Genomic DNA, 12937 nt, shown 5'->3' with positions numbered 1-12937 from the left:
CCTGAAGGTGGCGGACCAGGTTAGACTGAGGAAGGGCTGGGTAGGCCAGTTGTTTCATTCGGGGCTGGATGAAAAAAATGGGGGGGGTGGTGATTCTGGTGGGATAAAGGGTGTTGTTTGAGGCGTCAAAGGTGGTGGCTGACAGTGGAGGGAGGTATATGATGGTGAACGGTAAGGTGCAAGTGGAGCGGGTGGTGCTGGTGAATGTCTATGCCCCAAATTGAGACGATGCGGGTTTTATGCGGTGTATGCTGGGCCGCATTCCGGTTCTAGAGACGGGGGGGCCTGATACTGGGGGGGGGACTTTAACACAGTGCTGGATCCCCCATTGGATCGATCCATGTCCACGACGGGCAGGAGGCCTGCGGCGGCTAAGGTGTTGAGGGGGTTTATGGACCAGATGGGAGGGGTGGATCCTTGGAGGTTCGCGAGGCCGAGGGCCAGGGAGTATTCTTTTTTTTCCCACGTGCATAAAGCCTATTCGAGGATCGATTTTTTCGTCCTGAGCAGGGGGCTGATTTCGAGGTTGAAGGATGTCGAGTATTCGGCCATAGTCATTTCGGACCATGCCCCGCACTGGGTAGACCTTGAACTGGGGTAGGAGAGGGACCAGCGCCCGCTCTGGCGCCTGGAGTAGGGACAGCTGGCGGATGAGAAGGTGGGCGGGCGGGTTTGGGGGTGTATCAAGAGGTACTTAGAGGCCAATGATAATGGGGAGGTCCTGGTGGGGACGGTTTGGGAGGCATTGAAGGCGGTGATTAGAGGGGAGTTGATTTCCATCCGAGCCCATAGGGACAGCGGAGAGCAAAGAGAGAAGGAGAGGTTGGTGGGGGAGATGGTGAGGGTGGACAGGAGGTACGCGGAGGCTCCGGAGGAGGGACTGTTGGGGGAGCGACGTAACCTGCAGGCCAAGTTCGACTTGCTGACCACCGGAAAGGCGGAAGCTCAGTGGAGGAAGGCACAGGAAGCGGTGTACAAATATGGAGAGAAGGCGAGTAGTATGCTGACGCATCAGCTATGTAAACGAGACGCGGCCAGGGAGATTGGTGGAGTGACGGATAGGGAAGGCAATGTGGCGCGAAGGGGGGTGGACATTAATGGGGTCTTCAGGGACTTTTATGGGGAACTGTACCGGTCCGAGCCCCCGGTGGAGGGGGGCGGGATGGGGCGCTTCTTGGATAGGCTGAGATTTCCGACGGTGGAGGAGGGACAGGTGGAGGGGCTGGGGGCGCCGATTGAGCTGGAGAAGCTGGTCAAAGGGATAGGCAGCATACAGTCGGGGAAGGCGCCGGGGCCGGATGGGTTTCCGGTCGAATTTTACAAAATGTATGCAGACCTGTTGGGCCCCCTGTTGGTTAGGACCTTTAACGAGGCAAGGGAGGGGAGGGGGCTTTGCCTCCGACCATGTCATGGGCGCTGATTTCCTTGATCCTTAAACGGGACAAGGACCCCCTACAGTGTGGATCATGTAGGCCTATCTCGTTGTTAAATGTGGATGCCAAGCTGTTGGCGAAGATCTTGGCCACAAGGATAGAGGACTGTGTGCCAGGGGTCATTCATGAGGACCAGACAGGATTTGTGAAGGGAAGGCAGCTGAACACCAATATCCGTAGGCTTCTGAATGTTATAATGATGCCGGCGGTAGAAGGGGAGGCGGAGATAGTGGTAGCATTAGACGCGGAGAAGGCCTTTGATAGGGTTGAGTGGGGTACTTATGGGAGGTGCTGGAAAGGTTTAGGTTCGGGGAGGGGTTTGTCAGTTGGGTGAGGCTGCTATATGAGGCCCCGATGGCGAGCGTAGCCACGAACAGGAGGAGATTGGAGTACTTTCGGTTGTACCGGGGGACGAGGCAGGGGTGTCCCCTGTCCCCTTTGCTCTTTGCGTTGGCAATTGAGCCCCTGGCCATGGCGTTGAGGGAATCGAGGAATTGGAAGGGTCTGGTGCGGGGTGGGGAGGAGCACCGAGTGTCATTATACGCAGATGACTTGTTGCTTTATGTGGCGGACCCAGTGGGGGGAATGCTGGAGGTGATGCAGATCCTTAGGGAATTTGGGGGCTTTTCTGGGTACAAGCTCAACCTGGGTAAGAGTGAGCTGTTCGTCGTGCACCCAGGGGATCAAGAAGAGGGGATTGGTAGGCTCCCGCTGAAAAGGGCGGGGAGGAGCTTTCGGTGCCTGGGAGTCCAGGTGGCTAGGAGCTGGGGGGCCCTTCACAAGCTTAACCTCACTAGGCTGGTGGAGCAAATGGAGGAGGATTTTAAAAGATGGGACATGTTACCGCTGTCGCTGGTGGGCAGGCTGCAGTCAGTCAAGATGACGGTGCTCCCAAGGTTTTTGTTCCTGTTCCAGTGCCTCCCCATCCTTATCCCGAAGGCCTTTTTTAGGAGGGTCAATAGGAGTATTACTGGATTTGTATGGGCGCAAGGGACTCCGAGGGTGAGAAGGGTGTTTTTGGAGCAGGGCAGGGATAGGGGGGGGGCTGTCGTTGCCCAACCTCTGTGGGTACTACTGGGCTGCCAACGCAGCGATGGTGCATAAGTGGGTAATGGACGGGGCAGGGGCAGCATGGAAGAGGATGGAGATGGCGTCCTGCGTGGACACGAGCCTGGAGGCGCTGGTAACGGCGCCGTTGCCGCTCCCTCCAACGAGGTATACCACGAGCCCGGTGGTGGCGGCTACCCTCAAAATTTGGGGACAATGGAAACGGCATAGGGGGGAGGTGGGGGGCTCGATGGAGTCCCCGATACGGGGGAACCACCGGTTTGTTCCAGGGAGCATCGATGGCGGGTTTCTGGACAGGCACAGGGTAGGTATTAGGAGGTTGAGGGACCTGTTTGTGGATGGGAGGTTAGCGAGCCTGGGTGAGTTAGAGGGGAAGTTTGGGCTCCCCCGGGGAACATGTTTAGGTACATGCAGGTTAGGGCGTTTGCCAGGCGGCAGGTGGAGGGGTTCCCTCTGCTGCCCCCACGTGGGGTACGGGACAGGGTGCTTTCCGGGGTGTGGGTTGGAGGGGGGAGGATTTCGGACATGTACCACATCATGCAGGAGGTGGATGAGGCCTCAGTGGAGGAGCTGAAGGGTAAATGGGAGGAGGAGCTTGGTGAGGAGATTGAGATGGGGACGTGGGCGGATGCCCTGGAAAGAGTGAATTCCTCCTCTTCCTGTGCGAGGCTTAGCCTCATACAGTTCAAGGTGCTGCACAGGGCCCACATGACTGGGACGAGGATGAGTAGGTTTTTCGGGGGCGAAGACAGGTGTGCTAGGTGCTAGGGGAGCCCAGTGAACCACACCCATATGTTCTGGGCATGCCCAGCACTGGGGGAGTTTTGGAAGGGGGTAGCAAGGACGGTGTCGAGGGTGGTAGGATCCAGGGTCAAGCCAGGCTGGGGACTTGCAATTTTTGGGGTTGCAGTGGAGCCGGGAGTGCAGGAGGCGAAAGAGGCCAGGGTTCTGGCCTTTGCGTCCCTAGTAGCCCAGCGGAGTATCTTGCTTCAATGGAAGGATGCGAGGCCCCCAAGCGTGGAGGCCTGGATCAATGATATGGCGGGGTTCATCAAGTTGGAGAAGGTGAAATTTGCCCCGAGGGGATCAGTACAGGGGTTCTTTAGGCGGTGGCAGCCTTTCCTGGACTTCCTGGCAGAACGGTAGGATAATAGGCCGGCAGCAGCAGCAACCCGGGGGGGAGGGGAGGGTGTTTGCTTCGGGGGAAGGAGAAATGTGTATATGTGTTTATTGGATATGCTGGGCGTTTATCTATCTCTCCTTTTTGTAGTTACTGGGGTGGGGGGGGGAGGTTGGTTTTGGGGATTAATGTGTTTTTCATTTTGTTGTTATTAATATTGTTTTCTTGTTGTTATTTTCTGTTTTGGATATGTTTTTGAAAATCTCAATAAAATTTTTTTTTAAAAAGAACATCAGAAAATCCACATGCTCTTTGAATAATGCCATGGGAATTTATTTTTACGTCCAATTAAACTGATAGGTGGGTTCTCAGTTTAATGTTTCATGAGAAAGATGGTACCCCTGACAATGGAGAACTCTGTCAGTACAGCAACCCACAGGGGAGAGTCACCAACTAAGAAGGGAAATCTACTTTTTGAACCCAATCTCCCACTAATATTCGCAATATTCCATATTCAAATCAGAACTTCAAGCAACTAAACTATCAGAATAAATTTAGGACAAACAATATGCTATTTTGAAATGTCACAATTTTGAAAGCTGAAAGTGGAAATATTTGCATTCCAATTTTAAAGGGGACTTTGTTAAGCAAAGACATGGGCAAGTACTTAAAGCATGTGGTTGAACTGACCATTAAATCTGTAATTTCGAACTGTCATTTCTCAATGCTGGAGTGTATTTCCTTGGGCACTGCAGCTTCCCACTACCTAAAGTCAAAGAATCATAAAGCAAAATGCAGCGGGTGGAGGAGAATTACATCTATCCCAGTAATTTGCAGCAGTGATTAGCAGGCAAATTATCAAATTATTTTGATTTCTGGTTGCAAGCAACTTTCTGCAGCCCTCCCAGGTGGTGTGTTCCCGGGGGAAAGCACGGGCCACCCACAGGGTGCACCCTTTAGTGCACAAAAGAAAAATTTGTATGTACCCTGTGGTTCAGATGCCAATTATCTTGAATTCATGACCTTCCTTCCACTTGAAACAATTCTATCTACTTTATCAAAGACTTCTAATAAATCTTCCCTTTAAGTTTCTATTTTCTCCAGGGAACAATCCCAGCTTCTCTTGTCTCTCCACATAACTCGCTACCAGGAATTTATAAAGTGTTTGAATAACTTCAATTTTTTGTACTTTATTTGGCTACTTATAAAGATCAGGACCTTGTATCCCTTTTCTTTAAAAATAAGCTTATCAACTTGTCCTGCCACCTTCAAAGATTGCTTTAATGACTATGACTTTGTACATTGAACCTCCACGTCTCCATATTCCTACACCCCGAAATTGTACCATTCATATTGCCTCTCTTCATTTTTCTTCCCACTTCTTGGTATGACATCACATCAGCCATTATTCTGACCATTTCCTTATGTGTGAGCCAAAAAGGTGAAGGCATCAGTCAATGTCAATCCTGTAGGCATTGGCCTTACCAGCAGGAGGGGGTAATGGAGGGGGGGGATTCAGTGGAGAGCAGGTATTGAATCTTGAACCTTCCTGATATATACAGACTGAATCTGCAACCTTTAGGTTTATGGATGAGTTATGTGCTGCCTTGCATGTGGGCCAGCAGAGGGAGTGATTTACTCCTAAACTGTGTCTCAATTCAAATTCAAAATCACGGATCATTTACACACACACAATTCATCACAAATGCACGGTGCTCATTTTCATCACAAATGTAATATAATTTGTTTAATTTACAATCAAAACAATCAAAATGTAATCCATATTTCTACTAAAAATACATTGTAGCAATTCTCAATCTCATTCCAGACAAAGATGAAAACTGCCACTTTACAAAGGTGAATGAACACTTCTCTTCACTACCCTGCCTCCCCTCCCTGCCGCCACAATCACGATAACCTCTGATATCTGTAATTCAAAGCCCACTGAAAAGATGCGGCAAAATAAATCATGAGTGAGGGCAGACCAATAGCAATGACTGCTTGTTCTCTTTCTCTCTCCAGCGATGCAAAGGAAAAGACAGTACCAAGCCAATATGAAAAGAAAAGCTTGAACAGACCGGAAACAGACAGATTACAGGCACAGTTGTTGGAACACCATGGAAATGAGATGGCTGAGACTCACTTACCAATTAGCTCCTCACAGAAAAATTGGATGCTGCACTAATCACTCATTTTAACTTCCCTCACATAATCCGATCGTTATTTGGCAGCAGACATGTGGAAGTAATACAGAGCAGAGGAATCCCCTTGCACTGCATGGAGCAGCAGTGCAGGAGTGAGACAGCAGCTCTTTGCAGTGTTCAGGTCGGACTCAGAGTAACACCACTTCCAGGTCCCCTCATATGTTTCACACCACTGAGGCAAAATTCACATTGTCAAGAGTTATAGTAAGCAAATAATGCAATGGAAAATATCAAATATCACAGTTATCTCCTTTGTCTGATTATTTCTACTAGCTTAGCTTTGACTAATGATAGCACTGACCTCTATAAGAATTTTAGGGATAAGTTGGCGCCGCTGATGGTGGGGATGTTTGAGTCGCGATACGAAGTGGGTATTGCCACAGACTTTGGGGCAGGCATCGATCTCCTTGCTGCTCAAGAAGGATAAGGATCTGACAAGAGTGTGGGTCATATAGGCTCCTATCACTCTTGAATGTGGATGCAAAGGTGTTGGCGAAGGTGTTGGTGGGTAGGTTGGAGGAGTACCTCCCTCAGGTTACAGAGGAATATCAGATGGGGTTTGTCAAAGGGAGGCAGCTCTTTTCGAACATAAGGAGGATATTGAATGTAGCTATGGCACCAGCGGATGGGAGGGAGACAGAGGTGATGGTGGCATTGGACGCCGAGAAAGCATTTGACCAGGTAGAGTGGGGATATTTGATGGCGGTTTGGGATTGGGCCGTGATTTGTGGAGTGGGTAAGATTACTATACAGGCAGCCAAGGTAGAGTGTCCGCACAAATAACATAAATTCGAGATATGTCCTATGTCCCACCTGTTGTTTGAGCTTGTGATTGAGCCTTTGGCCATCGCGTTGATGAGTTCGGGGGTGTGGAGGGGAATAGTGCGGGGGTGAAGCATAGGCTATCTTTGTATGCAGACGATTTGTTATTGTATGTGTTGGAACTGAGTGCGTCGATGGGTGGTATACTGGAACTGATTCAAATGTTTGGGTCTTTTCTGGGGTATAAGCTAAATTTGGACAAAAGCAAATATTTTGTTCTGCCCTGACCGGGGGGTGGGGGGGCTGCCATTACGTAGGGCTGCGACCCACTTTAGATACCTGGGGGAGCAGGTGGCACGGAATGGGGGGGGGGGGGGGGGGGGGGGGGGGGGGGGGTAGGTATAATATTACTGGTTTGATGGGGAGGGTGAAGGGGGGGGGGGTAGGTATAATATTACTGGTTTGGTGGGGAGGGTGAAAGTGGACTTGGCAAGGTGGGATGGTCTTCCTCTGTGACTGTGTTGCCATGTTTTTTGTTTATTTTTCAGTGCCTGCTGGTCTTTTCGCCATAGAAGTTTTTTAAGGAAGTTGAAAAGATGATTGGGGGTGGGGGGGGGGGGGGGTTTTGAGGAGGATGTTTGTGAGCGCGGTGGGGGCCCGCAAATCACGGGGGTCTTGGAGGAAGGTCTTCAGAGTAATCTCAAAGGTGGTGCACGTGAGACTCGAACCAGGTCCCCTAGAAGCCATATTCGGGGTGTCAGATCAGCAGGGGTTGGAAGCAGGCGCGGAGCAGATGTCTTAGCCTCCGATCTCGTTGATCGTCCAAAGGCAGGTCCTGTTGGGGTGGAAGTCAGTTTCTCCGCCATGGCAGGGGGCCTGCAGGAGTTCTTAACGCTCGGAAAAGTGAAGTTCGAGCTGAGGGGAAGGATGGAAAGGTTCTACAACTCATGGCCGTTGTTTATCATGCATTTTCAGGAATTGGATGACATTGAACGTTTGGGGGGGGGGGGTTGTTGGAATGTATAGGTTATTGGTGATTATGTATGGCTTAATGGTGGATTACTGATTCTTTTTCTTTTGTGCTTTGTATTTAAAATGTTGGGGGCAGTTTGGGGGTGGGTGGGATAAAGGGATTGTTGGCCAGAGGATTACCATTGTATTTGCTTCTTTTTGATTCTTTGTTGGTGGGTGTACATTTGATGAAAATGTGGAAAGGGAGAAGAATAAAAATATATATTTTTTAAAAATGATAGCACTGACCTGTTTTAATGGTTGGGTCTGCTTCCTCTGCACGGTGGATTTGGAGTCTACCTGCATGACCTTGTAACCAAATGGTGACAATGATCTCATATAGGTGACAAACCCAGAAATAGACTTCTTAACTGTATTCACAAAGTCACCTGGAAAACAAAGAACCATTTGTTTTCTTCTAAGCTATTTTCATTTTGCTCCATTTTCCCTGTGATTATTTCCTCCATGTTCTCTGGCTGGAGGGACAAGCTGAACATCTACTGCAAGGTCCCTGATAATCCCTTTCTACAGCTAGTTGTGAGAAGATGTGTGACAGCACTCTGGAGCCAACTTCACCATGATGAGCGTCAGGTCAGCGCAGCATCTTTCCCAGATTGGGCATAAACCATGCTGAAAACTGCACTCGTATCATTTTATAGCTCAGTATACCACAGCCCCAACTGCTGTATCAAGTTATTTTTTGTGTCTTTTTAAACAACCTTTGGATGTCTCGATGAGATGGTCTCTTTATCATCTACCAGTTTCAAGCTAATCAAATTAGTGTCTCTCACTAACTACTAGGAAACAAATTTTCAATGATTCGAACGGTAGGGGAACCAGGGGTCATGGTCTCTAGAATCTTGGAAGATGACCACCAATGCATCCACTAAAAGGTGCTGTACACATTTCTGCTTTGTAGTGATCTAACATTTTCCCAGATTTGTTTCCCAAAACTCTGCCACCTTCATAGAAACAGAATCATAGAATCAAAGAAACATAACAGAACAGAAGGAGGCCATTCAGTCTGCACCGGTCCTCTGAAAGAGCACCCTACCTAGGCCCACTCCCCCGCAACCCTACCTAACCTTTGGACACTAAGAGGCAATTAATCATGGCAACCCACCTAACCTGCACAGCTTTGATCTGTGGAAGGAAACCAAAACACCCAGAGGAAACCCACGCAGACATGAGGAGAAGTGCAAGCTCCACCCTCTGCTCTGCATTGGTGGAAGCTTGGGAACCCAAACCAAGTCTTGATGGAAAACATTAATACTCTCCATTTACAACAAGGAAAGGGAAGTGGCAACATAAAAGCACAGGGTGTGAAATAGTCATGCAGTATAGTATCTTCTGTTCAACTAAAATATGTTATCCTGTAAAAACAAACTTACCCAGCCTTTGCCTTTTTACTGATATCCATTCAATTTCATCATTAGAAGTCTGAACACTGAGGAGAAAGATCAAAATGACATCAATTTAAAGACAATATTGAGAGACTTACCTTGCATAAGGGAAACACAGTCAAGTTTCTTGTGAATGGAGGGACTTTTCTCCACTGAGAAATATGCTTTTTAAAGAACCTGACTCTCCATTAAAACATTTGACAAACGTTTAACTTTTCCTCACAGAATGGAGTTCAAACCCATCAGATATCCCATTAAAGGAGAAGTCAGTTCCCATCAACGTGTTAAATGTTTGGATGCAGAGATTTTTTAACGAAGTCATTCTGAGAATATGTTCGGCTTCCCTTTCAGAAATCCTGTTTTGACTGTCTATTAAAGACATGGGGTTCCTGGAATCATATCAGCAATTTGCAATTGTGCTCAGAAAACCAAGCCTCTTGTTGGAAGTTTAAAAAGTAGGAACTCAAAAGTTGTAATCTCTAGTTTACACCCAGTGCCATGTGCCAGCAAGAGTGGAAATAGGAAGATAGAGAAGAGCAATGTGTGGCTTAAGGCATAATGCAAGAGAGGCTTCAGATTCTTGGGGCACTGGATCCAAATCTGGGGCAACAGATGCCCATTAAAAAGGGACAGGTTGCACCTCATTTGGACTGCGACCAATATCCTTACAGGGTGATTCACAAAATTGGCAGGGGGTGGTGGGCATCACAATAAAATAGACAAAAGGAATAATAATTTGAGCATCCTTGACAAGATCTGGAGGAAATTTAGTTAGAATATAAAAGTAAGGATATAATGTTAGAATTATATAAAACACTGATGAGGCCACAACTGGAATATTGTGTGCAGTTCTGGTCACATTACAGGAAGAACATTATTGCTCTGGAGAGAGTGCAGAGGAGGTTTACAAGAATGTTGCCAGGGCCAGAGAAGTGTAGCTAGGAGGCGAGATTGGATAGGTTGGGGTTATTTTCCTTGGAACAAAGAAGGCCGAGGGGTGACTTGATTGAGGTGTACAAAATAATGAGGGGAAGAGATAGGGTGGACAGGATAAAATTGTTTCCATTGGTGGAGAATTCTAGAACCAGGGGACACAGATTCTAGATAAGTGCAGAAGATGTAAAGGGAACATGAGGAAAACAATTTTTACACAAAGGGTAATGGGAGTCTGGAACTCGCTGCCCGAGTTGGTGATGGCGGCAGAGACACAAAACTCTTAACGGCACCTGGATCTGCACCTTAAGTGTTCTAAACTACAGGGCTATGGCCTGGGTACAAGGAGGTGAGATTAGAAATAGCACCTGGGTGTTCTCAGGTTGGCATGGGCAAGATGGGCAAAATGGCCAATCCACCTAACTGGCACAACTTTGGATTGTGCTGGCCTAACCAACAGCATCCACACTCAGTGAAAGAATAAAAAAATTTGCTGCCTAAAATATGACAACCAATCATTTCAAAAAGAAATTGGATAGGTACTCGAGGGACAATAAACTTGCAGGATCACAACATTAAAGTAGGGCAATGAGACTGACTGGATAGCTCTAACAGAGAGCAGGCATGCTATAATTACTATAACCAAACCGCTTAATTAGATAGCAGGTGACGAAAAGCTTGGACAGTGAGGTAGGTTTTTTAAAAATATATTTTTATTCTCCTCCTTTTTCACATTTTCTCCCACGTTTACACCCACCAACAATAAACAATAATCAGTAACAAATATGTCAATCCCAATATCAATAACAACGATCCCAGCCTCCCACCAAACCTCAAACATTAGCCCGCATGTTCGCATAAACAAGTGACAAAAAGGAATCAGGAATCACCCATTGTCACCATCATAAAACACAGCCCCACTGCCCCCAACCCTTCCATCCACCCACCCCCAACTAATGTTCGATGTTATAAGTGCGTAATGAATAATGCCCATGAATTGTAGAACCCCTCCGTCGTTCCCCTCAGTTCAAACGTAACCTTCTCAAGAGTCAAGAATTCCAACAGGTCCCCCTGCCACACCAGGGCACAGGGTGGAGAGGCTGTTCTCCATCCCAACAGGATCCGCCTTCGGGCGATCAACGAGGCAAAGGCTACGAATCTGCCTCCGCACCCATTTCCAACCCTGGCTGGTCCAACACCCTGAATATGGCCTCCCGGGGACCGGGTCCAGTTTCACGTGCACCACTTTAGAAATTACGCTAAAAACCTCCTTCCAGTAACCCTCCAGCTTTGGACAGGACCAAAACAAATGAACGAGATTAGTGGACCCCACCCCCACCCCCACACCCCACCCCACCCCCACCCCCACACCCCACCCCACCCCACCCCCACACCCCACCTCCCCGCCCACAACGTTCACACACACCTTCAAAGAATCGGCTCATTCTCACCCTCGTGAGGTGTGCTCTGTATACCACCTTCAGCTGTATCAGCCCCAACCTCGCACACGAGGCAGAGGCATTCGCTCTCCGGAGCACCTCACACCAGAACCCCTCCTCCGTATCCTCTCTCAACTCTTCCTCCCACTTTGCTTTGATTCCTTCCAGTGGTGCCTTCTCTTCCAAAATAGCTCCATTAACCGCTGACACTACCCCCTTCTCCAGTCCCCCTATCGCAGCACCTCCTCCAACAATGTGGAGGCCGGCTCCACCGGGAAGCTCTGTATCTCCTTTCTGGCAAAATCTCAGACCTGCTTGTTATTTCCCCTAAACCTTTCCCTTGCTCCAGCCCACACTTCGCTTCCAGCTCCTTCAATCCTGAAAACCGACCCCTAAGAAACAAATCCTTTAGCGTCTTAATCCCGTTCTCCTCCCATTTCCAAAAATTTCCATCCCACTTCCCTGGCTCAAATCTGTGGTCCCCGAATCGACATTTCCCTTGATCCCGCCCCCAACCTGAAGTGTAGGCGAAATGGCATCCACATTCTCAATGAAGCTATTATTCCCTGAGTATTTGACAGTGAGATAGGTTTTAAGGACTGTTTTAAAGGAGATACTTCAGGAGAGACTTCCTCCTACACTTCAGACAGACACATCTGCCAATGGTAGATGTCTCAGACGATTGTAGGTTACAGAGAGATGGAAGGGCAAGAGCATGGAAGGATTTGAAAACAATCATAGAATGTTTACAGCATGGAAGGAGGTTATTCGGTCCATCGAGTCCGTGCCGTCCCTCTGAAAGCACAATTCACTTCATATCACTGTATTCCCCTTTTCGATAGCGCTGCATTTTTTTTCCTTTTCATTTAATGATCCAACAAAGGTGAGAATATTAAACCTGAAACTTTGGTGGACAAGGAGGCCAGTATGTCAGCAAGCAGGGGTGCAAGTTGAGCCAAGGGCAGCAGTTCATGCTGGCACCAGTCAGAAACTAGCTGGAGTGGACAAGCCTGGAGGCAAATCGTTAGATCAATCGTTAAGAGATTGATTATAGTTAACGGGAGGTATTTCGACCGCCGCTTGCTGCAGGGCCGGAGGCTGCTGTGTTTACCTGACCCGCGGTCCCTCCCCCTGCGGCCAAGTTGACTTTCCACACCCACCTCTGGTAGTTCCTCTTGGCGGGAACAACGCCGCTCCGGTTAGGAACACTGAGTTGTGGAGCTCTCGGCCCGGCAGAGAAAAGCGAATTGATATTGCCGCGGATCCATTCGTACATATCCCGCTGGAGGCGAGGGTCGCAGGCCTCAGCTGGGCCAGGCCCGTTGCCAGGGAGACGGCAGCAGGCGCGCCTGCGCACTCGGCCTGTTGGCTGAATGTTCAGTTGCTCCTGGAAGAAAAACAACTAACCCCTGGATAGATGTGTCTTCACTTGTCTTTGTAAAAAGCCAAGCAATGTTGTTAACCCTCGGCTTCTGCAGGCCAAAAATGACCTTGAATCGTGCACTTTTCCCCCTCACCATTAGTGACTTTGTCTTCAACTGCCCTGAACCCTTTCTAAAACACT

General features: G+C 48.5%; 1 protein-coding gene across 1 annotated transcript in view; it reads right to left on the bottom strand.

The window, feature by feature from the left end:
- The window catches only part of LOC119958255 (sentrin-specific protease 2-like), a 145106-nt gene extending 132391 nt beyond the window's left edge, over window positions 1–12715 (bottom strand). Inside the window, exons 1-3 of the mRNA XM_038786692.1 lie at window positions 12534–12715; window positions 8990–9045; window positions 7848–7987 (exon numbers count right to left, since the gene is read on the bottom strand). Of these exons, the coding sequence (XP_038642620.1) occupies window positions 7848–7987; window positions 8990–9045; window positions 12534–12649 (312 nt within the window). The 5' untranslated portion in view covers window positions 12650–12715. The remainder of the gene's footprint in view (window positions 1–7847; window positions 7988–8989; window positions 9046–12533) is intronic.
- Between the last annotated feature and the right edge of the window lie 222 nt (window positions 12716–12937).

This window comes from Scyliorhinus canicula, chromosome 2 (genome assembly GCF_902713615.1).
Source record: "Scyliorhinus canicula chromosome 2, sScyCan1.1, whole genome shotgun sequence".
Taxonomy (NCBI): domain Eukaryota; kingdom Metazoa; phylum Chordata; class Chondrichthyes; order Carcharhiniformes; family Scyliorhinidae; genus Scyliorhinus; species Scyliorhinus canicula.
Note: the sequence above shows the minus strand (reverse complement) of the source record. Positions and strands in the feature narration are given on the sequence as shown.